At 34.3% G+C, this 26337-nt stretch overlaps 2 protein-coding genes and 1 pseudogene across 2 annotated transcripts; 1 reads left to right on the top strand and 2 right to left on the bottom strand.

Annotated features, from left to right (window-relative positions):
* Window positions 1-6314: 6314 nt before the first annotated feature.
* On the top strand, window positions 6315-10987 carry LOC145619149 (auxin transporter-like protein 2). The gene is made up of 8 exons (XM_081673764.1): window positions 6315-6635; window positions 6721-6906; window positions 7011-7123; window positions 7304-7487; window positions 8562-8659; window positions 9596-9803; window positions 9904-10161; window positions 10393-10987. The coding sequence occupies exons 1-8, from the start codon at window positions 6465-6467 to the stop codon at window positions 10648-10650; spliced, it is 1476 nt and encodes a 491-aa protein (XP_081529890.1). The 5' UTR covers window positions 6315-6464; the 3' UTR covers window positions 10651-10987.
* A 5691-nt stretch (window positions 10988-16678) lies between these two features.
* LOC145619150 (cold shock domain-containing protein 4 pseudogene) lies at window positions 16679-17755 on the bottom strand (annotated as a pseudogene).
* A 3471-nt stretch (window positions 17756-21226) lies between these two features.
* Window positions 21227-23197, bottom strand: LOC145620128 (uncharacterized). The gene has a single exon (XM_081674771.1). The coding sequence runs from the start codon at window positions 23195-23197 to the stop codon at window positions 21227-21229; it is 1971 nt and encodes a 656-aa protein (XP_081530897.1).
* Window positions 23198-26337: the final 3140 nt, after the last annotated feature.

The following is a 26337-nucleotide window of genomic DNA, read 5'->3' as shown; positions in this document are numbered from 1 at the left end:
TAAAATTAAGAGCACAAACATGAAACATGGAAGCCAATAGAAAAAGGGTAAACATGATGGTATGTTCATACTTCATAGCCTTAAAGATTGACTTTTTAATTATCCATATTCACAATAATTATAAATAATAATTTTGCCACCATCAATTGTAAACAGATACGCTATTAGAGCTGACCACCAATCAATGCATAAGTAACGAGTGATCAGAACAAGCAAAAAGTGTTAACGAATAGATTACAACAATAAAGATTTGGAAAATTGACGACCCACATATTTAGTAACTTCATCATCATCCTTAAGTCAAATGTTTCCAAAGTCCAAATGTTTCTTCATGTTGTTTGCTCTAAAGCAAAAGTTTATCTTTGATCTCAATCATTTTTTGAACAATTATGTTTCACACTAAATTTAGAGCAAAAACTTTGTGCAAAAAGGTTGTTTGAACAAAGTATGTATACAACTATACACTATACAGTGGCAAACAGATCGATTTATTTGAGTTCAAGTCATATTAAAGTGATGAGTCATTATGTTCGAGACTCATTTCACATTTGGGGTGATTGTCAATCACCCGCTTATAACAATTGATCAATAACATGACCATTCATCATGGAGTAAGGCATGCATATAATTATAGTATACAATAACTTAGGCTTTGTTTTCTTTAAAAACTTATTATTATGACATATTTTGCTAGGTCTTTAAAAGCTTAGATCAGACCTGGCCTATTATATGGATATATATTTTAGTATTTATTTCTCTGTAAAAATATATATATATATATATATATTTCGTATAACAGTATATCATGATATGATGTCAAAATAGAAAGATTTAAACCACACCAAACCTAAAACGGCACTTCTATAAGGTGAAGAGAGTATAGTCTAGCTTTGAAGTGGATAATCGAGTTATGGATAGTTTGTGAGGCATTATTGTAACATCTTATCAATACTCAATTAAGTAAATATCCGAGTGGGCTATTAGTCAGCACACCTTCAATCCATCATCATAGCCCATTGATCAAATTATATATCAAAGGCTTATAACTCTTATAAGTTGTTACCCTTTATATGTCTTTGCATGTATGATAGATGTGTTGGTTGCTCATCATGAACAACTTTAGCGTGATACACAACAACATGCTTTTTTCAAAGATTTGCGAGCAACTTAACTATGGTGTGGGCGCCTCCATGGCATGCTTATTTTTCAGAGCAACAAAACATAATAAACATTGCTTGTCGATTTATTTCATCATATCATATATATGTACTAAGTAAACTTTTGTGCATCCAAGGAAATTCAGTGGGTCAGAGTTAAATACCCTCATCATAAATTTACTCCAAATACGTATCAAATAAAGTAACTTAGGCAATCAAGTGATGCTAATAGTGTATAAAAAGTTAAAATCAATCATAAAATTTTAATGCTCTATCCATATACACTATAAGATAAATTTTTTGATTGACTTGGTCATTTGGCACATATATAATATAAAACCATAATTGTTAATTCAAATTAAAATTATATACTCCGTATAATTTAAATGTGTATGTGCATTTTTACTTCATAATTCATATGAGAACATTATAAGAAAATTAAACCATCGAGTAACTCGATCGATTGTCTCGATAGGATCTACTGTTTAATATCTTTACCTCGGAAACCATGTTAAAATAATTAGAATCACTTGTAACATACTCCCTACTCGATTGAGAATTGAGGGTATCACACAATTCGAAGTGGAAGCCCATAATATAATCTGATGAATATAATCAGCTGCTGTATGTAGCGGGCAGGACTGAGCATGCAGTGGGCACTGCTAAGTAAGACATTATAGTCTGAAATATCAGAGAATGTTAAGCTAAAAGTAATGTGTTAAAATCATACAGTATGTGACTAATTTATAACAGTTTTAACATTATAAATGTACAGACCTGTCATACATGCGCATCCAATATATCTGTGATATGCAAATTAATTAACATTAGGGTTATATAGCCCGATATTTCATGAAATGGCAGGTAAAATGATTAAATTTTTATAGTGGGTGAATTTCAATCAAGGGTATTTTCTTGAAAATGTGTATCCAGTGGAATTACTTTTTAGGTTTCACTGCAAATTATTCAATGAGTGAACCCTTTTAATTATACTACAGTAATACTACTCTACTATTAGGCGTTTATGTTGCAAAATTACTTATAATTAATCATTTGTCAATGTTCATTTACATTAGTTGTTGTCTTGTCACATAATATATGTTGTATTGTGAAGGAAGAAAAAAAAAAAAAAAAAAACAAGGTTGGACCATATACTATGTATAGCTAATGGGCCGGTGTTATGTTCCGCCCTAATCTCATAGGTTGTATATATACTTGTGTATACGCTAATACGAAATACAACTCTCTATTCTCTCTAATCTCTCTAATTTGACATGGTATCGGAGCCTAAACAACACTAAACCCTAAGAACCCTAATTTTTTTTTAAAAAGCCTACACACCTTCCGATTTCACGATTAAATTTTGATAACTCGTTGTGTTGGAATGAAGTAGAAGCTACAAACATAGAAACTCCATACGTACATTTAAGTCCATCTTTCTAATCATTATAAAGCAATGCCTAAAGCATGTAAAAAACGCCTAATATGGTATCCACAAAACCACAACACAAAAACCAACACTAAAGGTTTGAAGAATATAACAAACAATATAGTATATAGAATGTAAAGAAACATTAGAACGCCAAATCTGTAGAAAGTGACAACAAAAGCTCAATGAGTGATGCTCATCTCTTATAATATTTTATTTTATTTTATTTTTTAAAAAAAGTGAATGAAACCAGTTGATAATTATTGATGTTATTCATATTATAGCAGTGATGAAATTCGTTAAGAGTTCAGTAAGTGATTACATTGCATAGTGCAATCAGTTACTTTTAGGTTCATAGGGCATTCAATAGGCAAGCCACTAGGCACTTGAAAGGGCATGCCAAGGTTAAACCAATGTGGCAATATGTTCATAATGGACCAATTTCAGATATATCATAGTTAGAACATCAATGCAAAGTATCGTAATATCTCGATTCTCTCTCGCATATCACACATCTAATCAATCCAAATGCGTATATTGCTCAATAAATAATGAATTCAAACTAAATGTTTCACAATTTGTTTACCATTTGTGTGACACTTCTTTATCTTCAGTTAATTTTCACAGAGCATATATACTTTTGAACAATCACGCTAATAATAATAATATTTGTTGTACTTATCTTTCACACATACTGTATTATCAATTGAAAATTATTCTAAGAACATTGAGGATAGATTGTTTTCAAAGGCATTAGACATGTGTAACAGTGTAAGCATATGTGATATGTGATTGACAATGTGACATAACCTAGCTAGTTCAAAATTGCGGTCAAAGAAATGTCAAGATTCCTATTTGTTTGGATATGAGAATTTATGTTCATGGTCAAATGTAATATGCAAATATGCTTTTAAAGTCTTTATCAAATGAAATCCATAGTTGAAGTTGAAGTAACCAAACAAAGCTTTGAACAATATAAAATGTGAGTAATGTATACACTTTTTTGGACAATTTTTCTCCTTCAAATTCACTACTGTTTTTCTTCCATTACTTTTTTGGGCATTTCTAGTACACACAAAATACATAGTGAATGTTAATTTCTTTTTGTAATTTTGCTGACTGTATTTATTCCTCAATGCACCTTTCTAAAATCATATTTTCTAGTATTTATTTTTTTTTTTTTACATTTTTTTACTGTTCATATTAATATTTTGAAAAAAAAATGGTGAAATGAAGTTGTTTTACTTCGCTGAAAAGCATTCAGAGTTGGGCTCTCTCTCCACTCTGAAAGAATGGAATTCTGAGTCGAGAGTTGGGACCATGATTTCATCCACTCTGAAAATGCTTTTTGTTTCATTTCTTATTTTTGTATTTTTGTTAGGGAATTGTTTCCTCATTTTCCTACAAAATTTTCAGCTGGCATAAACTAGTTTATCTCCAACCCAATACTAGAGAATCTTCTTGGTCAAAGAAATGAGATCAGAAATTCTTCTATGCACTATATTTACCCGTTATGAATTCTATAAGTACGTGTACATCAACGTACATTTCAAACATTGATACAATAACTAATACAGAATAATTCTTTATTCATATGCATAACACTATAAATGCAATAGCGAAATCACATCTCATTAGTCCAAAATAACGCTTCTCAACCTCTAAATTAAACCTCATGTTATTTTGTATACATAAATATTCATCACTATTTAATACTAACTTTACATTGACAATGCAAAATTGCATAGAGAGCATACACATTGTGATAATGAGTTTCTTGACAACATATAACCACACCATAAATGACATTAACAAATCCCCGCAAAATTACCTACAGGATGCATTACAATTACTATAAACTAAATCATCACCATCCTTTATTAATCTATAAAAGGATTATCAAAATTGAGCATATCCAACCCCACATCATATATACATACCAATCCAAAAAATGAAAAAAGCATGCTTGATTCTTGAAAATTAATAATAATAATATCATATACTCTTTAAAAAAGATAATACCCTTTTGAAGGTAGAAAATGAAGATGATTATGTTATAGGATATTGGGCCTTAATGGGGAAGGCCAAAGTGGGGTTTACAAACCGAGTCCAGAAAGGATGGGGTGAAGGCCGATAGAAAGGGGCATGTGAGAAAAGCAACTTTGTTATTCTTATAAAGCGACCACGCTCGTTTTGTTGCAATCATTTGGTCTACTTGAGAGTATTTTTTCTACCACTCTCTTCCTTATAATACTTACCTTATGTTTTCCCATTTTACCCTTTCTTTATTTTGTCTTCCCTAGTTTAATTGCCTTGTTCTTCTAACCCCCTTTTTATTGTTCCCTTATTGTAATCTTTATTAATGGACTTCATCATTATCCTAATTAAGTTTTAGTAATATATGTACTCCATTTTTGTGTTTTATGTTTAGCTAATGATGTCATTATTACGTATCATATTGTCTTATGTGGACATTGGGAAGACAACTTAATCAATTTGGAAATACTTTAATATAATCAACATTATTTTAAGACACCATAGTTGGATTTGTTTAAAGAATATCAAAGTAATGACTTTTTAACTCTTTATCTTAGAAATCAAAAAATTCGATTGATTTCGGACAATATATAAAAATTCATCAATAAAGTAAGTTTCGGTTCAAACGAACATACTATTATTATTGTGATATTATATTTTTTTTTCTTTTTACGGCGATTTTATAATTATAATGTAATATGTTTAAAATTAAATATTGATATTCTCATGGCTTTACTATGGGCAATGGATTTCTACCACTAAAGGTTTTGAACAAATTAATTAGCTTTCCTCATCCATAAAAAACTATGTGATCGTTAAACCTCTTGAATGTATACTTTTGCTTGAAGAAGCAAAATAAACATATTTAGGGATAGCAAAACGCCAAAAGTGGTAGAAGTTGGTGATTTTTAGAGTTAAAGTTAATTTTCTTCCTTATATACAAGGCACAAGCTACAAAGTGTGATTTTTTGTTGAATATCCCAACAACTTGAATGGTACGTCATATAATTAAATGACATGATTATCAATTACTGAATTTATTTTTGTTTAGATAAAATAAATTTATGAGTCATGTACTGTTGTATAATTCTATAAATCATAGTTTAGCACTTCACTGTATTTTACTGTATTTTCTTATACACTTCTTCAACATTGCATATTTTTTATTTATGTTAGCTTAATCAAACATAATAAGAGATGAGGGTATAATAATAACAGTAATATGCATGTTTAATTTAAGCAAATAAAATGAGAAACATAATCATAGGGCTCGGGAAGAGGGAGACCCGCTCGTGCGGACAAACCACTCACGCTCACTTAATTATCATCCGTAATTTGGTATTACTCCCTATGATTATGTTTTTAAATTTTATGCAATGAGACAAAATTAATTCTTAAAAATCCCATTTTATTTTATTTTTATTCATTAAGTAAACAATCTTCGAACTAAGCTCGAAGACCGCAGTATTAGTCAAAACCAACAAAACCTTTACAGATTTAATACATACAATAATTATATCATATCATATAATGCAATATAATATATTGAATTTCTTTTATCTTTTTTTTTAAATGAAGATGCCCAAAAATGTTTTAGCAAAGACAAAAACTTTACACCTTTTTAGAAGGCGGATGTCTTGTATAAATACCTTGTATCCTAAGCATAAATTCCTCAACTCCATGCTATTTTCACCTTCCTAAATCCTAACCAAAACCCAACATATATCTTTTTTTCTACAACACCACAAGTTACAAGAACAAAAAGGGGGATTTACAATAAGTTAGAGTAAAAAGAGAGAACAATACACATTTTGAAGGGACACTTTGTTATTAATATCAACATGGCTAATGGTGTAGACAAGGAGAAAGAAGTGGAGACTGTGATTATAGCCAACTACATTGAAATGGAGAAAGATGAAGCTAAGCCTTCAAGCTTCAAAACCGCCCTTTCTAATCTCCTTTGGCACGGTGGCTCTACTTATGATGCTTGGTTTAGTTGTGCCTCTAATCAGGTAATTAAAGTCCGTTTTCTCAGCATGGATAAGGTTGTGTACATCTGAACCTCTATAATGAAATTTCGTATATGTGTTGTTGCAGGTTGCACAAGTGTTGTTGACACTACCATACTCATTTTCACAACTAGGGATGTTATCAGGAATATTATTTCAAGTTTTTTATGGGATTTTAGGCAGTTGGACTGCTTATCTTATTAGCATCCTCTATGTTGAGTATAGAACTAGGAAGGAAAGAGAAAAGGTTGATTTTAGAAATCATGTCATTCAGGTATGTAGTTAATGTTCATCTTATATTCATTTTTACAAAATATATGGCTAATTATTATAAAAATTCTATGCTTAATCTTAATGAAATTAATTTTGTTAATGTAGTGGTTTGAGGTGCTAGATGGGTTACTAGGGAAACATTGGAGGAACGTTGGATTGGCATTTAATTGCACATTTCTTTTGTTTGGATCTGTCATTCAACTTATTGCCTGTGCAAGGTATCTTAAGCTTTAAACTTGTATTTTACCTCCCTTTGGTATCTACCTACCGAATATAGTACTCTCTTAATTATATAATTGATGAATATAAATTTGTCTGAGCCATGATTTATGGCAATAATTAAGTAGGGTTTGTAATTAGTTATTACTAATCTCTTGTGATTTGAATAATATTTGCAGCAACATATACTATATAAATGATAATCTGGACAAGAGAACTTGGACCTACATTTTTGGGGCGTGCTGTGCTACCACCGTCTTTATTCCTTCTTTTCACAACTACAGAATTTGGTCCTTCCTTGGATTAATCATGACCACCTACACTGCTTGGTATCTTACCATTGCGTCTATTCTTCATGGCCAGGTAGTCTGTCCGTTTGAATTTAATTGTCACGTTATCAACTTGTTATGGATTTATATTTATCAATAAAAAATAATCTCCTTTTTTATAGTTGAATCAAACCGAATTTGAATTCAATTATAAACTATTGTAGTCTAAGAATATGAAACAATATCTATCTAAATGTTGTAAAATACGAAGTACATAATTGTTACACGGCTATTACTTTTTAGATGGAGGAATGAAATATGTTAACACTGCTTTTGTGTAGAGTAAAATAACTATTTCCACTTATTGATTAATAATTATATATCATTATGCTTTCCCATCCTTGTCTACAATATGGAATCTAGCTAATTGCAACTCATAATCTATGTTACAAGTAAAGTTAATTACTAATTTACTATGCATTTCTTATTCTTTGACAAAAGCAACACTTATCCTAGGCCGCCTTAGAAAAAGCTTAAGGCAACGTTTCCATGTGATGTTTCCATTACTAATCAACATGTTACCCGACCAATCATGTGCTTTGTCTAAAAGCAATCCCATTAATTAGGAGCCTAATTTGTAATTAGTAATTTCTGCCACTTATAGTCTTAGACCATTCTAATATATATATGATGCTTTTCCAATAAAAAAATTTGATGTTTCTTTTTTACAATGGAGCTTATGCATGCCTTTTACTTTCCATATGTCCTAATAACTTGTATTTTTCTAATCTAATGATAAATCAAACTTCTTATAATATTCTAATCCATAATCAATGAAGGTTCAACCAAACTATAGTAGGATTAATTCTAGAGTTCATATGAACAATATATAATGTTGATTGGTTACATACTTGCATGGGATACCATGCACTGGCTAAAACCCATGTGATCACATCACGTGCCGCAACCTGCAATCGTTTTTGGATTAATTAGTTTTAACCCCCACATATATGTCGCGATTAGTCTCTAATCTTGCGTAAAATCCAACCCAATGTAGGCAGTGAACGTATATTTACTACTAAACTATGCTAATTAATCTTGGTAATATAACTCTAATCGTATATTATAAGGTAATGGGTGATTAATATGTGATTAAATATATGATTAGGTGGAAGGTGTGAAGCACTCAGGGCCGACCAAGTTGGTGTTGTATTTTACAGGGGCCACAAACATTCTCTACACGTTTGGAGGACATGCTGTTACTGTGTAAGACAAACTCTCATTCTACCCTATTTACTTGTCTTTCTGAAAATTTAAATAAAATCCAATTGGTTCATCTATTTCTATTGTTTGACTCTAGGGCAAATCTGTCATTTCATGGGTTACCCGTTACCATGCACATAAAAAATAATTAATGAAAATGACTTTTCACCGTTTTGTATAGACATTTTCTGAGTATGTTTTCATTTAATGACCAATCCTTATCTTCATAAAAAAAAATATAAATTGATAAAATGTCCAATTTTATTTTTCAAAACATAGGGTAAAAGTACGGGTAAATTATAAGGGAAAAAATTAACATGAATATAGTATGGCGTGCTAAGGAAAAAGGTAGTGCTTTTTTTTAAGTTTTTAACCTTTTGTTGAGGAAAATTATTTATTTCTGCAGATTCAATCTTAAATATAGAAAGTAAAGGCTCTTTTTCATTCAGGTTTAGAGTTTATTAGCTGTTACTTTTATCATAGTTTTAATTTACTGTACAGTAACTTATAAAAATATGGGGTCGTTCCCTCAAAAAAAAAAAATAAAAAAAAAAATATGGGATCCAACTACGTTTCACCCTTGTTTTCACCCTTTGCTTCACTTTAATTTTTACCTTCTGTCTTGATAGGGAGTATAGAATATGGTATTGCTGAATCCTGATTACACTCAGATTTTCTTTCTGATTTCATATAATTGGATTCTCTGCTTTTTTTCAGACACAACTAACCAATTTGATATGTTTATGGCTAGTGTTGTTTGATTTTATTTATTATTAAACTCATAATTAAATGTGGGGTTCTATTTAATTCAAGAGATATACGGAGTACAGTAACATTATATTTTGAATAGTATGAACATGAAATTCTAATAAGTAATACTACGTATATAAGAATCGGAGAACTAGTTTGATTGATTAAATTTCGATTGGTGTTATGTAGGGAGGTAATGCACGCAATGTGGAAGCCACAAAAGTTCAAGGCCATATATTTACTAGCAACTCTATATGTGATGACATTGACCCTGCCCTCGGCATCAGCGGTTTATTGGGCATTTGGAGACATGCTTCTTGATCACTCTAATGCATTTTCTCTCCTCCCTCGGTCTCCATTCCGCGACATGGCTGTCATTCTCATGCTCATCCATCAGGCATGAATCAACATTTTCCTTAAAATACTACTGCTTTGAATAGTTTAATCTACCCTTTATTGATGATTGACACAATTCTTATATTAATTATGTAATGCAGTTTATAACCTTTGGGTTTGCATGCACACCCTTGTACTTCGTATGGGAGAAGGCAATAGGATTGCATGATTGTAAGAGCATGTGTAAACGAGCAGCGGCGAGGTTGCCCGTGGTCATCCCAATATGGTTCTTGGCCATCATATTCCCCTTCTTCGGACCAATCAATTCCGCCGTTGGATCACTCCTTGTTAGTTTCACCGTCTACATCATTCCTGCCCTAGCTCACATGTTCACTTTCCGTTCTGCTGCTGCTCGAGAGGTATATTTCTATACATTTAAGTAATTATATCGAAGTAAATATATAACTAATTAATACAAATTATAAAGGATTAATGACTGGAAATTTTATAGTAGTCGTTTGAAAATGACATGGTGGATCTATATAAATTAAAATGAACTGTTACGAGTGTATAATGTTTTATGTTAGCTATATAACTATGTAAGTATTTATATTATTGTACTAACGGAATGGCAACAACGATTTATACAGAATGCAGTGGAGCAACCGCCAAAATTTTTAGGAAGATGGACCGGAGCATTTGCCTTTAATATTTTTGTGGTAGGATGGGTGCTTGTTGTAGGGTTTGGGTTTGGTGGATGGGCGAGTATGATCAATTTTGTTCACCAAATCGACACCTTCGGATTGTTTACTAAGTGCTACCAATGCCCTTCACCAAAGGTTGCCAATGTCACCGCTCTTCCCCCTTCACCGGCTAACCACACCCACCACCTTGCTCATCGTCTTTGATCGATTTTGCTACGACATGATCAAGTCAATTACGTGCCTGCTTTACGGGTTAGTTCAAGGCCACCCAAAGTGGTATAGTGATTAGGGGCAATATACATGATGTGATGTCTTTGGTTTGCCATTAGGCTCGAGTCTTCGCCTAATACTCAAAAATGTGCCCAACAATGAGCTACTTGAGTTCTTAGGGTTTAACGGTGTATGGCTTGAGATGTTTGAGAAATGAGTTAGAAAAGAGGAAATTTGTAGTTTAGAAATGTTTGTTATGATTTTGATAATCGCTTGTATGAAATTAAATATGAGTATGTAATTTTGCAATGAATATTGTACTAGCTTCTCCATAAATGGATATGCTATCTGATCTTTGCTCTAGCTACAATCTTAATTGCTCAAATAAATTACTCTGATCTATCTAGCCACTTTTACTCTTATTAAATCATGTTTAGATTTTTTCAAAAAAAAATAAAAAATAAATCATGTTTAGATGATTGATGAGCTAGAGTACTTTATTATTTTGCAAATTCATGCCGGTAAACACGGTTTGAATTCTCGTGAGGGCAACATCATACATCATAAAATTGTGGCTTAATAAAGTAAAGACCATGACCTTCTAGTTTGGACCATAATTGGGCTATGTCAAACAGTCATAACCCATATTGTGAAAACGAAAAGTGTTAACTCCTGTTCTAGCCATGCTGTTATTATAACTGGGTCGAACTGGCCGGCCCATAAAGTTTCATTAATTGCGTTGGTCTTTACTAATAGGCTTTAAGTCAACAAAGTAAAAAATTAAAATAAATAAAATAAAAAAAAGGGCTTTGAGTAGAACGACCAAGGGGCTTGATTAATTCTCACTCAACATCAAAATTCAGTATAAGGGCCTATTCTCTTCACTTCAGTTCAGTTCAGCTCTAATAAGTTCAGTTCAGTTTAGTTCAGGTCAGTTCAGTTCTTATCTTAATTTCCTTCTCTCGTAAAATATTCAGTTCAGTTAAGCTCCAATAAGTTCAGTTTAGTTCAATTCAGGTCAGTTCAGTCAATCAGAACAGGCCCTAGGTATACAAGTACTCGTTAGATAGGAGTCTAGAATAGTTTGTTAGTCATTAAATTTCTAGGCATGAGGTTAGGGTCAATGCATTCCAAATTCAATGTATAAAGGATTTTCCTAATTCTCCTAAGAAAATCCTTCTCCTTACAAAAAAAAAAAGGACGTAGTAGTAAGTTATGAGTAATAAAAATTGTTATTTGTATGCTTATAATCAATTACTCCGTAGTAGTTAGTAAAAGTGTAAAACCCTTTCTAATTTGTTCAACTCTGATCCCTCTAAGAGTCACAGACGTTCATGTGTTACATTACATGATCCTGCACAGTCACCTTGAGGGTTAGAGCTATTCCCCTTAAGGTTAGGCAAATATCACATTAGGGTATTCTAGCTTTTGTAGGAGATTTACAAGAGTTGTTTAACCTTAAGTGAATGGCTATGATAGTACAAGTGTAAAACCCTTTATGAACTGTTCAACTCTGATCCCTCTAAAAGTCACAGACGTTCTTGTGTTACATTACATGATCCTGCACAATCACCTTGAGGGTTAGAGCTATTCCGCTTGAGGTTAGGCAAATATCACATTGGTCACCATATGAAGTATTCACTATTCAGTATTCTAGCTTTTGTTGGAGATTTACAAGAGTGGTTTAGCCTTAAGTGAATGGCTATGATAGTTAAGTTCAAACAATTTTGATAAAGTAAAAATATTTTATACTCGTATTAGTAATAATCAATTTTAATATGATCATTATAATTACTACGTATGTAAAACATTAAGCTAGCCCTTGCATCAGTATTATAAACCCCTTTCAGTGTTACAATACTTATCATAGACATATACTCCGTAACAACAAATAATGTTTGGAACTTTGGATCAAGACTTTGTAAAATACAGAGTAGAATATTCTACAGTACTTTATTTATTGAAATCCAATTCAACTTAAATCCGAACTAAATTATCCAGTAAAAGTAAAATTACCCTAGAAGACATGACAAAAGAGGTTAGAAAACCTAGGTCATTTATTTTTACTTAAAAGGGGAGTTATATCAGGTAGTAACACCTTGGAACTCTTGAATAGACGACAGAGAAGATGTGACAAATCAGCTATTAATTGGAAATCAAATTTCATTCCAGAACAGGGTGCTCAATCACTCAGTAAGAAGAGCATCTTATCTGTATTTGATGCGTGCCACTATTAATGGACTAGACCCATCTATACTTTCATTTTGATCCCACAACCATTATATTCACTTAATACTTTTTTTTTTTCCTTTTTTATTAGCATCAATTATTATTATTGTAGGAAGAATCAGCATCATTTTTCTGAATTTGTTTTTTCATTTTTTGAAAAAAAAAATAAAAAAAAAATAAAAAAATAAAAAACTATATCTATAAAGCATTGTTACGAAACAATAATTGGTCACACAAAGTTTATGAATTGGGTATTGTTTGATGTTAGAATTAGAATGTTACATTGTCCAGTCACTTTAATAAGGGGTAAGGATGATTTAATCAAAACTTTGTTTACTGTGTATATTACTTCATATATTTTTTAATCAATGTTTTATTAAATTTGTTATGATGTATTTTCTTTAATACTAACATCTTATGATTTCTATCAATTATTACGGAGTAATAGTTATATATGTACATTAAAAATCAAATAAAAAATCAAAAGATACTTAGTAATAAAAGAGTGGAGGAAGTATCAAAATTCAAAAATGAAATGTTGGAACCAATTAGGACCTGCTAGAAATTAAGTGGGCATCCCATAGTTGGTCAGCGGCCCAGTGCTACATACAAAACTATGGGCAAAACGATTCGAACACTACATTACAAACTACAAAATGAGTGGGCATCCTAGCTAAGTTGTTCGGGAGTATTCATCTTTAATGATACCTTGGCCTTTTATAGGAGTAGTGACCTAGCTAATTCCTTTCCCTTATCCATAAACTAAATAAAATAAACAAAAAATAAAATAAAAAAATACTGTAAATAAAATTAAAACTTGAATGTTACTTGAGATGTGACACTTGTCAATTGTCATGAGCTCTTCTTGATGACCAATCATCTCATTAGTCATGACATGTTTCACAACCAATTATCCAATATAATCATTTTTTGTCTTCATCAAACAAACCCTATGTAATTAACGTCAACCATCATTGATTAGTAGCAATAGCTTTAATACATGTATACTCATTTTATACATTTTGTTAAACTTAACATATTTCTTTATATAGGTGATGTGAAAATTTCATCAATGACTTATGCTTGCAAGTTGCAACAAATGCAAGCATGCTTTATTAGGGGATAATGATACAATGCATCAAGAGTAAATTAAAGGCTTCAAGGCTACTTCCATCTATATTCAGGAAATTTTCTAATTATCTCATGCAAGTGAGTTGTAAACTTTTCCTTTTTATAGTTGACTGATGTCTTAGTTACAAAGAATGTTGACCAATGTGGTTTATATATACCTTGGTGAGTACTGTAGTATTAGTAACACAAGAATAGTTAGTGGTTGAGACTGATGATAAGTATATTATTGAAGAATTTGTAGGAACACAAATATAGTTTAGTGGTTGAAACTATTGAAAAGTATATAGAATCATTAATTTAACACATAAGGCGTGTTCAACACTAGTTTTTGAATTGCTTTTAATAGTTAAAATATAGAATTTAATTTCAACTTGTGATAATGTAGTAATTGGGGTAACTTTAAAATTATTAGCTTTGAATATTACAAGTAGTCGTTGAAAATTTAATTTATAATATTTTGTTACAACTAGTCAATAATTACTTTACCGAACACTCATATAATATTAATTTAATTATCTTTATAATTATATTTTATCGAAAAAGCCTTTAATCTCACAAGAAAAAAAAAGCTATAGACCTATGATCATTTAAGCAACTATAATTAGTGCCTTTTTTTTTTCATCGTAATAATTGAAGTGCAAAACTACAATAATTGTACAAATAAAACACAAAATTATATTAAAAAAAAAAAAAAAGTAAGTACGTTTAGGCTGTATTACTTACTTATATAGAATAAATACTTTAGCATGATCAATATTGATACAAAGATAAAAAAATTGGATAAATTATTATGATGGGGTGTTAAATTTTTTTTTTTTTTTTGAAACCATGATGGGGTGTTATGATGGGGTGTTAAATAACACAGAGATTATACACTAATAATTGTTTAGTGGTGGCAAAAAAAAAAATAATTGTTTAGTGGTGTCGTATAATTTGGGTTGATATGATTAACATTGACTATAGTACTCTTAGTAAAAAGAAGGACGAAGACACACTTTTAGTGTCACACACAAAAATAGAATATGGTCGCACCTTGTTTTGCAGCAGTTGAGGGTGGTGGCAAACTGACATGCATTCATAGTGCGCATTCATAGTTCCCCCAAATTGATAGGGTATATTTGTCTTTTTCCCTTTGACCAGTCTTTCATATCCATTTTTCCTTGTCCTTTCAAGATTTTCTCCAATCTTCCGTATTTCTTTCTTCCTTTATTACGGAGTACGAGTAGTTTATTTAGTGCATATGCTTACTATCTGTTTTAAAATAGCGATTACATAATTTCAGCACAATTTATTTATGCTTTTCATTTTTTTAATGTTAAGTTTTGATCGGTCACATATTTGTCTTCTAAGTACTACGAAGTATATTCGTTTCATATTATTTGCAACGATTTGACATATTTGTCTTCTAAATACAAGCTCCATTTATATAAATGTTTAATTGTTACAAATAATATGAAACAGAAGTTGTACATAGAGTTTATGCACACGACATAAACATGTACCAAGAAATTTTTGTAATTTTTCACACTCCATGGCATAATTACACCGTAGCAATTTAAACACCATGGAAATAGTTTTAGTGTGCTATAATGATATTATTAATCGTTATAACCAGATACTATTACAATGGTAACACGTGATGCGATCCTTATCTCTAGTGTCTAGTCTCTCTCATTCCTTCCATAATTCAATCTGCCTTCACAACACTCCCATGGGACTCATGATTTAGAATGAATGTTTCTTGTCCTTCTCATTTCAAAGGTCCTACTTAGAGAACAAATGGCATGAAACCAGAAGTGATAGCATAAGATGCCCATTATTTGAAAAATCCCTCTAATACACAGTTTTAATAATTTCTCATGCCATAATATTTGCTTTTACTGTAATTATCACACACACATGCTTCAACAATAATGCTCCATACTTGTTCCTATGTACGAGTAACTGACCTTTTGATTAATTGCTAAGAGTCAAAGTGTGTCACTCTTCGAAAAAAGGTTTTAATTCAAAACTACATTTTCGAAGCAGATAATTAATTGGAGTAGAATAGAATACAGTACTTCCCTAGAAGATGGACTATCTAGTCTTTCCGATACATCAAGCATTCAAGTCTATTAATAAACATTAACATAGGAACCTCAAGGGAAGAGCTACTGTATGTGGTTCAAATTCCAACCTAGACAACAGTATTTCAAAATCCAAATTATTTGCTTCTTTCAAGATGAACAATTATTTCATAATATCAAATTGCCAATTACGTACTCCGTAATATACAATGTTTTATTGGCCATTACCATTAATTAAGCAAGAATTTTTAGGCAATAAAGTAATTGGAGCTTACCAATTGGAGAGACTATAGGAGTACATTAATTAACAATTAACCCTAATTAGCCAAATAAATTTCATACAAATTACAAGTTTGAGCTGTGAAATTTGCATTTTTTTTTTCTAAATTAGCAAGGAGTAAAACAAAACCCGGCCCAACCAACATGGATACTCCGTTATCATCAACTACTTTCACAAAAAAAAAACAGTAAAAAGATACTCGTACTGAACTTTTTGACATCCGGTTTAAAAAGTAATTGAATATTATTCATGAACAAAATCAAGCATTAATCCAAAACAAAGGAAACAAATAACATAAACAAGGAACACAATAATATACAAATAAAAAAAAAGGGAAGGAAGTATATTTCATTAATATTGACATTTTTCAACAGAGATTATAACAATCAAAAGGATGATAATGCACAATCTCATCTAAAATATCTTGTTAAAACACATCTCCATTCTTAATTTTTTTTCTTCAAAAGTAGATAAAATAAAAAAAAGACTCCTACTACCCTTCTTATGATACCCTAATTCACCATAGCCGACAAACTAGTTGTAACAATAAAAATTAGAGAGAAAATACATCTTTAAACCCCACAAAATATTTTCTCCCAAAACCCCAACTCAACCCACAAACATTTTTCATTAAACCCTAAAACAAAAACCAACACACTTAATTAACCATAACAATAATAATAATAACCTTAAAAACATTTAAATTCTTCATCATCATTGATCAACGAGCAGCAGTACAGTCCCTTGCAAAGTGTCCATCACCTCCACAGGAGTAACAGTTCCCTCCACCACCACCTCCTCCTCGACCACCGCCTCCTCCGCCGTACCTTCCTCCACCTCCGCCGCCACCACTGGGACATTCCCTCGCCATATGTCCTGCCTCACCACAGCTGTAGCAGTTCCCACCACCGCCTCCTCCTCCGCCATATCCACCTCCACCTCCTCCATACCCACCACCGCCATACCCACCGCCTCCACCTCCGTACCCACCACCGCCATACCCTCCTCCAGATCTCCTACCTTCACCACCACCGCCATACCCTCCACCGCCACCACCGCCGCCTCCGCCGCGACGAGTGGAGCCTTGGATGGGACCTTCATTAGGACCAGTCACATCAACAGCCTTAGTACGACCGTCATCACCAGTCGAAATGAGGAACTCAACCTCTTCACCATCTCCAAGGGAACGGAACCCCTCAGATCGGATGGATGACTGGTGAACGAAGAGATCTTCGCCGCCTTCAGAAGGGGTGATGAACCCAAACCCCTTGGTGTCGTTGAACCACTTGACCGTCCCCTTGAGCCTCTCTCCGCCTTGGTCCTCCATTTTTGAGTAGACTGATTTTCTTACTTTCTCTCACTAGAATTAATAAAAGATGAAGAAGATATTTTAGGTGTGAGAAAGAAGGAGGAAGGGGTGTGGGGGAGGTGAGGGCTACTTATATTGGCAAATGTTTGGCGACTGGCTCTATCCTTATGCCACGTATTTTTATATTTTATTTTATTTTTTTAAAAAAGGGGGATGGTCATTTTCCTGGGTGAGTGTTTCTATGTTGTGGGGATCCAACGGTTGGGGATAAGAGGTGGTGATTGAATGTGGGCCGTTGGATTGTGGGTATAGGAGGAGAGAGAAAAGGAGAAACGGGCAGAAGGGGAAACGGGCAGGGGCAGGTTGGGTAGTTGAAGTGAGTAAATGAGAAATGAGGGGTCACGGTAGTTTTAGTGTGCAGGAGTTATTAGGTGAATAAATTTTGGACTACTTTACGAGGAAAATGTTTTTTTTGAGACAATTCATGTACCAAATTCAAAGGGGAATAGGGGATTGTATAAATAAATGTGAGATGGTAATAAGGTGCATTCTTTATGAACTTTGTACTTCCAATGGACCAAAGAACACATACAACGTATTTTTCATTAAATTTGAAGTTAATTTAAAATTAAAAAGTGAAAAAAAAAGGTAAAATAAGTGGAAGGATGATTCGTCCTTCCGTCTCTTCCCGAGTGATGGGGGTTCAATCCTCATCCACCTCATCATGATAGGAGGAAGTTTAATAAGACCTCATTTGGTTAACTCAAAAATAAGTTCTCATAGGAAGTTATAGTTCATGATAGTTATTTCCCCAATGAAGTTCCTAGAAAATGTTTAGATGTGACAATGGAAAGTTGAAATTCTCATTAATTTTAATTGACCAAAGGTCCAAGACTTCAAGGGGGACTTGACTAATTTATTTACGGCTATTTCACCAAATGCCACTGAGCAATTTAAAAATTCACCAAATGCCATCGAACTTTTCAGAATTCACCAAATGCCACCCAGTTTTTAAAAAATTCATCCAGTGTCATTAATGACCAACGGCCGTTAACTCCGTTAGTAATTAGGGGTTAATCATGACACGTGTCATGATATAATTGGACCATTTATCTTAATTCATAAAAATACAAAAAAAATACAAAAAAAGTTAAAAAAAATTAAAAAAAAAACCCCAGTCACCACCGGAACCACCTTCACCACCATTCCCTATCCCTCTCCCCCTCCCTTCACGCAACTCACCTCTTCCCAGCCCAGAAACCGACTTGCCGGAGTCGGGATCACCCGCTGTCGCCGACCCCCACCCATTGTTACTCTGACCTCCCCTACCTGACGCGCAACCCATCCAATCTAACCTTAACCCGCGAAAACCACAACCAACCTCCACCTTCACGAGCAACGGTTCTGATTCAACCCCTTCCTGACCACCACAGCCTCGAAACCACCCCCTCCCCTGTTTTCCGGCTCCTATAAACCCCATTCCCTCACCTTAAACCACCAAAAATCGACTTAACCCAGAAAACCCGATACCCTAGAAAATGGGATTTCTGGGTTGAACCCGAAACCCAAATGGGTTCTGTAATGTGGCGGTGAAGTGGCGGTGCATCGGGGTTGAGGATTTAGACCAATTGGTGCGCGTGGGAGCAGCGAAGGGAGCTGGGTGGTGCTAATCGTGGCTGATGTGGTGGTGCGTGTGGGTGTAGCAAAGGGGGCAGTGTGGTGCTTGGAGGTGGAGTTGTTGTGGTGGCAGTGAGGGAGCAGGGTTTTTGGGGTCGGGACGAGCAACGCGGGTGGTTTTGGGGGTCGGCGGTGGGTCAGGTGGGGATCTACATGGTCGGGCGGCTGATTGTTGGTGGTTTCGGTGGTGACCGGCCGTTTTCCGGCAAGATGAGGGGAGGGGCTAGGGTTTGGCGGTGGTGGGGGTGGCTGGGAAAATTTTGGGTTTTTTATTTTTTTTATTATTTTTATTTTTTGTATTTTTTTTAACTTTTTTTGTTTTTTTTTTTAAATTTTTTTTATGAATTAAGATAAATGGTCCAATTATATCATGACACGTGTCATGATTAACCCCTAATTACTAACGAAGTTAACGGCCGTTGGTCATTAATGGCACTGGATGAATTTTTTAAAAACTGGGTGGCATTTGGTGAATTCTGAAAAGTCCGATGGCATTTGGTGAATTTTTAAATTGCTCAGTGGCATTTGGTGAAATAGCCGATTTATTTATTACTTTTGTGGGAAGTTGAAATTTATGTCGCCTATTCAACTTACTACCAGTTTCCATGATTTTTTTACTTTCTCTATTTCATTTTGTCAACCAAATAAGCACTAAGATTTTCATTTGTATTCCATACATTATAATGAAAAAAAATGCATGTAGCATATAAATATATAATTAATGGTAAAAATAGGTAAGAATTATTCAAGTTCAAAATAAGTATTGTAAGAATCATTCAGGTTACCTCGTAAATTCAGTGGCAGGCAGCCAGGCACCAACCAGCAACTGTGGGCCTATTGCCAGATAGAGGACCATATCTAAAAGTGGGCCGGTCCATAATCTCACAATCGATTATGTTCGAAAATAGATCTTGCATGCAATGCTGTCTAGAGTGTCTACCATAATATTATCAACTTTTCGTCTGTTGAATGACGGAGCCACAAAAGTTACCAGTATTTGACCCCAATCTCCACTATTAAAGTTTTGAGAATTTGAGTATAAGTTATCTTCGTCTAAACTAAGATATTTTCATCTCAAATTTATAAGTTGTGATTTGGTTAGACTTAAATTATTCTACTTATGATGTGATATGATCTCATGTTTCGAGTATCATCTTATAAATTGTCCTAAAAACAGAAGCCTTATAGCACAAAAGATGGGCTCAATAGCACATTACATTAGCCAACAGGCCCAACAGCACTCTAGTATTGGTCCGATTCCAACAACATCATAGACTCATACTCTCATAGAGGTAACTAAAAATGTGAATTGCTTGAATTCCTGTTTAGCACTGTTCTTAAACATAACATCTTTTTGCCTATTATGTCTATATGACATTCTAATTACAGCGCATTAAGTCACATTTCTGAACCAATTGTAATCACACATCGCTTTATTACATACGAATAGTCGGAATAGGGAGAAGGTCTACATGATTGCATTAGTGTATAAACTTATCAATTGAATGACAATATACTCCGTGTTGTATAAAAATTCCTCTATTAACTAATATCTTGACTAGAAACCAATTAAGAATTCAAAAGAAGAACAATGCAAGAGAAACATTGAATGATGAATTAAGGGGTTAATTCATTTAGTAATGCAACTACAAAAATGATTACAAAAGCCGAAATTTAAAGCTAACCAATCTTTTGTGTATATACAGTTATACACCCCTGCTCTTGCACCATCAAGGTTAAAAATAATTGAAAAAAAAAAGATGAAATCTGAAAACCTTGTTAGGAAACAACAAGTTTGTCAAAATTGTAAACTAAATACTGCACACAATGTAACAAACACAAGGTAACTTCTTATCAAAAGTGAGTGAAATTAAGCCTCTAGAATCTAGACCCTCTTGATTGGTAAAGTTCAAGCCTACTCTTAGCCTCTGGTAGAAGATCATCAACTTGAGGATCTTGCATTATATGACCTTGTTTTGTTGCCCATTCTAGTACTATGAGCACCTCCTCTTGTGCTAGCACCTCGCTATCAGGTACATGAAGCGCAACGTAACATAACAATATCAATGCCGGTGTTTGAACCACTTGTTCACCAAAATACACCAGCTGTATCAAATGCTTAACACCACTCCCTTCTATAATCGACTTACAATGCACAACACGGAGGTAGTTTTCTGAGCAAGCGAATTTAAGTAGTGCTATTACTGCCTCTAGCATTACCTCTGTCTCCCTCTCATCGATGAGCTTAACTAGGGGGTCAATGATCCTAGTCTCAGTGGCTCGATAAGTCCTTGCTAAGTTCCCTATAGACCTGATGCAGGGAACCAAGAGTTCAGAGTTAGCTTCTGTTACAACCTTAAGGAGTTGATCCACTACTGCTTTTGCTGCAGGGGAGGTAGGCTTAAAGGCAGTACGCCTTAAATCCGTGTTTTCCTCTGCTACACTTGTGATTTCCATCAATGCCATAGCTGAATTGTACTTAACCTCTTCCTGGCCTTTCTCTAGCAACACCGCGAAACACAGCAAGGCCCTTGACTCTGTAATGCTACGGCATATAGACACGTTCCCTTTGGCCAAATGCCAAAGAGCTCGCGCTGCCATAGCTTTCATCTCGGCCTTAATCTCAGGGTCCTCAAACTCCCTCCCCTTTATACTGCCCCCTGCTAACACATGCTGCACATGATTCTGATTCTGATTCTGATTTTTAGCATTCCTATTACAATCACTACCACTTCTTGCATCCCCCTTAGAAGTCCGCCTCACCATTGTATCATTCACCACATTCGCCATCTGAGTCTCCCCCTGCATCCCCCCTACCGGCTTCATCTGATTCGTCATCTGCTTCTCATCCTCATGATCAGTCTGCAGGCCACCACAACTACCACCTCTTGGCGAATTCTCTGACCCCTCTTTACTATCCATAACAACAGAATGAATCGACATCTTCTTACGCTTAGCAATAGCATACTTGCTATGCTCCTCAATAGTCTCAAAAGCCAAATGACTAACAAGCAGCCTAATCACATTATTCTGAGCAAAATGATCCTGACATTTAGGATAATGAGCAGCCAACTCCGATACCGCCCACGCCACCAACGCTTGCACCTTCATTTGTCCATCCTTAAGCATCTTAGCAAAAACCGAACACACACCCGCATTAACAATTTGTTCCACACTCTCTTGATCCCTCCCTAACAGTCCAATACAACGAGCCGCGTTCTCTTGACCTTCCGGTTTTCCCTCTTTAGCCAATTTCAAAAGTGGTCCAACTCCTCCTTCCTCAATAATCAGCTTCCCATATCGTTCATTATCCCTAGCCAATGACACCAACGACGCAGCCGCATCGGACCGGTCATCCAACGACCCCGTCGAAAGATTAGCCACTTGTTCCCAAATCAAACAAAGGATTGGCTCATTCGCCGCAATGGGTGGCAACCCAAGATAACCAATGTCGTCATCATCATCATCATCATTTTTAGGGGCGGACACACGTAGAAGCCATGAAACATCACCTATAGAGTTATCAAGTTGCGCGATCATCTTACGAAATGCTGCATTAGGGATGATGGTAAACACACGCTTAAGAAGCGACCGTGTTCGACATTTGTCCACGAGAGCAAGTGCTTTCTCGAGCACTTGCTCCGTGTCGTCGATGATACGGCGAGTTGGTCTTTCATAGAGATCATTGGCAGCACGAGCCGCTTGACGGATTAAGTCCGCTAGCTTCTTTGTCTTGCCTTGTAACTCAAGACATTCTGGTCTGAATTGTATAGCTTCATCTGCTCCTTTTGTTATTTGGTCTGCTAATTGCACCGGCCTTGTTAATATTTGCTTCACTATCTCCCCCATTATTCCATACAATTATCAAACGTAACAATTTATTGATAACAATAACAAAAAAAATATGACAATAGTTCTAATTAATCTCGTGTCTTGTGATAGAGAATATACGTAGAATATTAACCCGAAGCACAAAACTAACCAGTTATAGAGAATCAAGAAATGAATTAAAGCCCCTCCTCCTTCAAATGCTAGGAAGGGCTAATTTTTCTTCACCCTTCTTTTGGATGTTGGTAATTTGTTAGAAGGAAGAGAGGAAAATGTCTTGGTTTGTTTTGATTTTAATGCATTTTTGTGGGGTCATGGTAAAATCTAATTACTCTTTCTAACATATTATTTGTTCATCATTTTTATTTTTGATGAAAGAAACAAAATTAAATTAAAATTAAAATTACCTCAATAATGGAAGAATTGGGTGATACATGAAATGGTGGTGGTGGTGAAAGTGGTGGCTATGGTGGACAATCAAGATGGAGGAGAGAGAGAAGAGGATGAAGGTGAGTTTGTTTGTGAAAAAAATTGTGGGGCTTTTTATTTTTAAATGGCTAAACGTGATTTTCTCAATCTCTTACAAACAAATTTGTTACCTAGTATGATTTTTGACTATTTATGCTAAAAACAAAAATGTTTTCTTTATTTTATTTTACATCTAATTATTTGGATTTTTTGAGCTCTAGAGTCTTTGATGAATAAAACGGCTATGTATAGGAAGTTGGAAAGCGAAGAGTTTGGCACATAAACTTGTTTGCATCCAGTGCTCATAAAGTGTTACTCGTATATTTCATTACTCGTATTATTATTTTGTTCTAATTAAACTTTAATGATCATATTTATCATATATCGTATTACATATACATATAATAATCCGGTTAAAAAACCAGTTATTACATAGTACTAATAGGAAGTCAAATTATTACAAATATATTACACGGAGTATAAAAGAACTACTCCCTCCGTCCCATAATTACAGACTTGTTTCTTGAATATATGTGAGTACTAAAATATTGAAACGAGTCTATAATTATGAGATAGAGGGAGTAATAAAAAGTCAAATATTTGACTTAAAATTTGTCAATTGTGTATTGAAAAAAATAATATGGTCAGAAATTTCTTAATTTTATCTAAAATTCCAAACTAAACTTTAACCGAAACATGGGTGCACAATACAAGACGGATTGAGCAATTGGTTTGTTGCGACCATTCAAAAGGCAGAGGTATTCTGTAATCTGTATTCATCAACATTACAATTGAGTCTACTCTTACACGTGTAAACAACGGCCCAACAAATGGTGATGTATTCTGGGAGTGATATCATCATTGAATGTGCAATGCACATGAATCATCAACGGTCGTCCGTGTTAGAAAATAAGCAAATTAAACGAAAAAATACTTATCTCAATGTTGTGTAGACCAATTGAAAATTGCCGCGTCGTGGTAAACCACTGACCTAAAAGACGATTCCGCGCTACCCCGATGCAGTAGACATCAAGCGGTCGCCCTCCAGGATAAGCACGGCGCCGGAATTTGTGTGCACTCACAAACCCGACTGGAATTCAGAATACTTGCCCAAAAACCAAAAGAATATTTTTTAAAAAAGAATAAGAGAGTGTTTTATTTTTGTGTGTGTCATCTAGTAGTCAAGGAAGCTTGAATATATGTAAGTATAGAAGAAGGCAACGGCCAACCTTAATAAGTGGAGTATTAAGTGCCATTGACCAACTATTAAAATGAGTAATCAAGGAGGCAACGGCTAGGCAATAAGTAACAACATTAATCAGCAATAATGCCCATTAAATTAGCAATAAGAGGAAGCTAAAATCAAGGGATTCCAATAGCCATTAAATCCCAACAGTCAAAAGAATAAACATCGTAACTTTCTTGGTTTTACTTCAAGAACTTCCAACAATCCCCCACAGGTTCGAAGAAGTGAAAGAAAGAAAGAGAGAAAATTGGTTTTGGGCAAAACAAAACAATTGCATAAGTGTCAATGTCTCGCGACTTGAATTAACACATAGTGGACATCAAGCTATGATCCCTCACCTACCAAGTGACCTTCGTCTTGAACTTAATAGGGAGTTAGGGACCCGTCACTTTGAGCCACACAATTGAACATGTATAATATTATGAAATTCCGCGAATAAAGGTGACGCATTATACTGGCCATACGTCCAGCCTGGATGCTCATAGGTGCTCTAGAGTATTATCCCACCCAATACTCATAGGAAGCGGCCACCACACCTAAGTAGGTGAATCCCATCAAGTGTGAGCTACATCACACCACCAAAAATATGGATATGGGTTCATTAAGAGCCATTTGCTCATCCTCTTTCCATTTGTAGCAAGCACAAATCAAACATCTAGGGATGGACAAAAATAAAATTTTGTGCTTCCGAATTATTTCATAACGTTCCCCTTTGAACTCATAATGAGTAGGAGTTGATTACTTATAATTCATACTTTGGGCTTTTAGTCCCATCCCCTCCGATGTTACCAAAACTAGTTTTGTACAAGGCCTTAAGTTAACGGATCCGTAACATTTCTTTTAGACTTTATGTAGTCTAGTGATATCACCCCATTCGACAAGTCATCTTTGACATCAACCATTATAGGAATGGTTCAATCAAAAGTAACCACGACTTGCAAATCACAAGGAATTCTCCTTCAATGGAACATTTGCAAGCACATGTGCTCATAAGAGCCATATACCCTTGACCATCTTGCCTCATAATCTGTCAATTCAAAAGCAATAAATTTAGATTATTCCAAAACAAACATAGCAAAACAAGGTTGCTTTGCACAATTTCCAAAACATAACTCCACTACTTAGTGGAGTAGACATAACCGCTTGAGTTTGAACTCATCGTCGAACTCCAAGATTCATGGAAACTTGCATTTGTGCAAACTCTAATCTTGTGTACTTTTCAAGTACCTATGCAACCTCCTCAAAACGATCTAACGATTATTGCTTGAGTTAAGAGTATACTTTCTTAATCTACTTACATAATAAGCAATAACAGACTAAGAATAGTTCCCAAGAAACATAGCAATACTAAATGGACACAATTGCTCCCATATAATCAATAAATTCAAAAAATTATCTGATAGCAATGACTTATCTAAATCAAATGTTTAGCCTTAAAGACTTCCAA

This window comes from Chenopodium album, chromosome 27 (genome assembly GCF_948465745.1).
Source record: "Chenopodium album chromosome 27, dcCheAlbu1.1, whole genome shotgun sequence".
Classification (NCBI taxonomy): domain Eukaryota; kingdom Viridiplantae; phylum Streptophyta; class Magnoliopsida; order Caryophyllales; family Amaranthaceae; genus Chenopodium; species Chenopodium album.
Note: the sequence above shows the minus strand (reverse complement) of the source record. Positions and strands in the feature narration are given on the sequence as shown.

Excerpts from the sequence above, each read along its gene's own strand:
- LOC145619149 (XM_081673764.1), top strand. The coding sequence starts at position 6,465 with ATGGCTAATGGTGTAGACAAGGAGAAAGAAGTGGAGACTGTGATTATA. Across the intron at positions 6,907-7,010 it reads TTAGAAATCATGTCATTCAG|TGGTTTGAGGTGCTAGATGG; the intron begins GTATGTAGTTAA and ends TTGTTAATGTAG. Across the intron at positions 7,488-8,561 it reads CGTCTATTCTTCATGGCCAG|GTGGAAGGTGTGAAGCACTC; the intron begins GTAGTCTGTCCG and ends ATATATGATTAG.
- LOC145620128 (XM_081674771.1), bottom strand. The coding sequence starts at position 23,197 with ATGGGGGAGATAGTGAAGCAAATATTAACAAGGCCGGTGCAATTAGCA.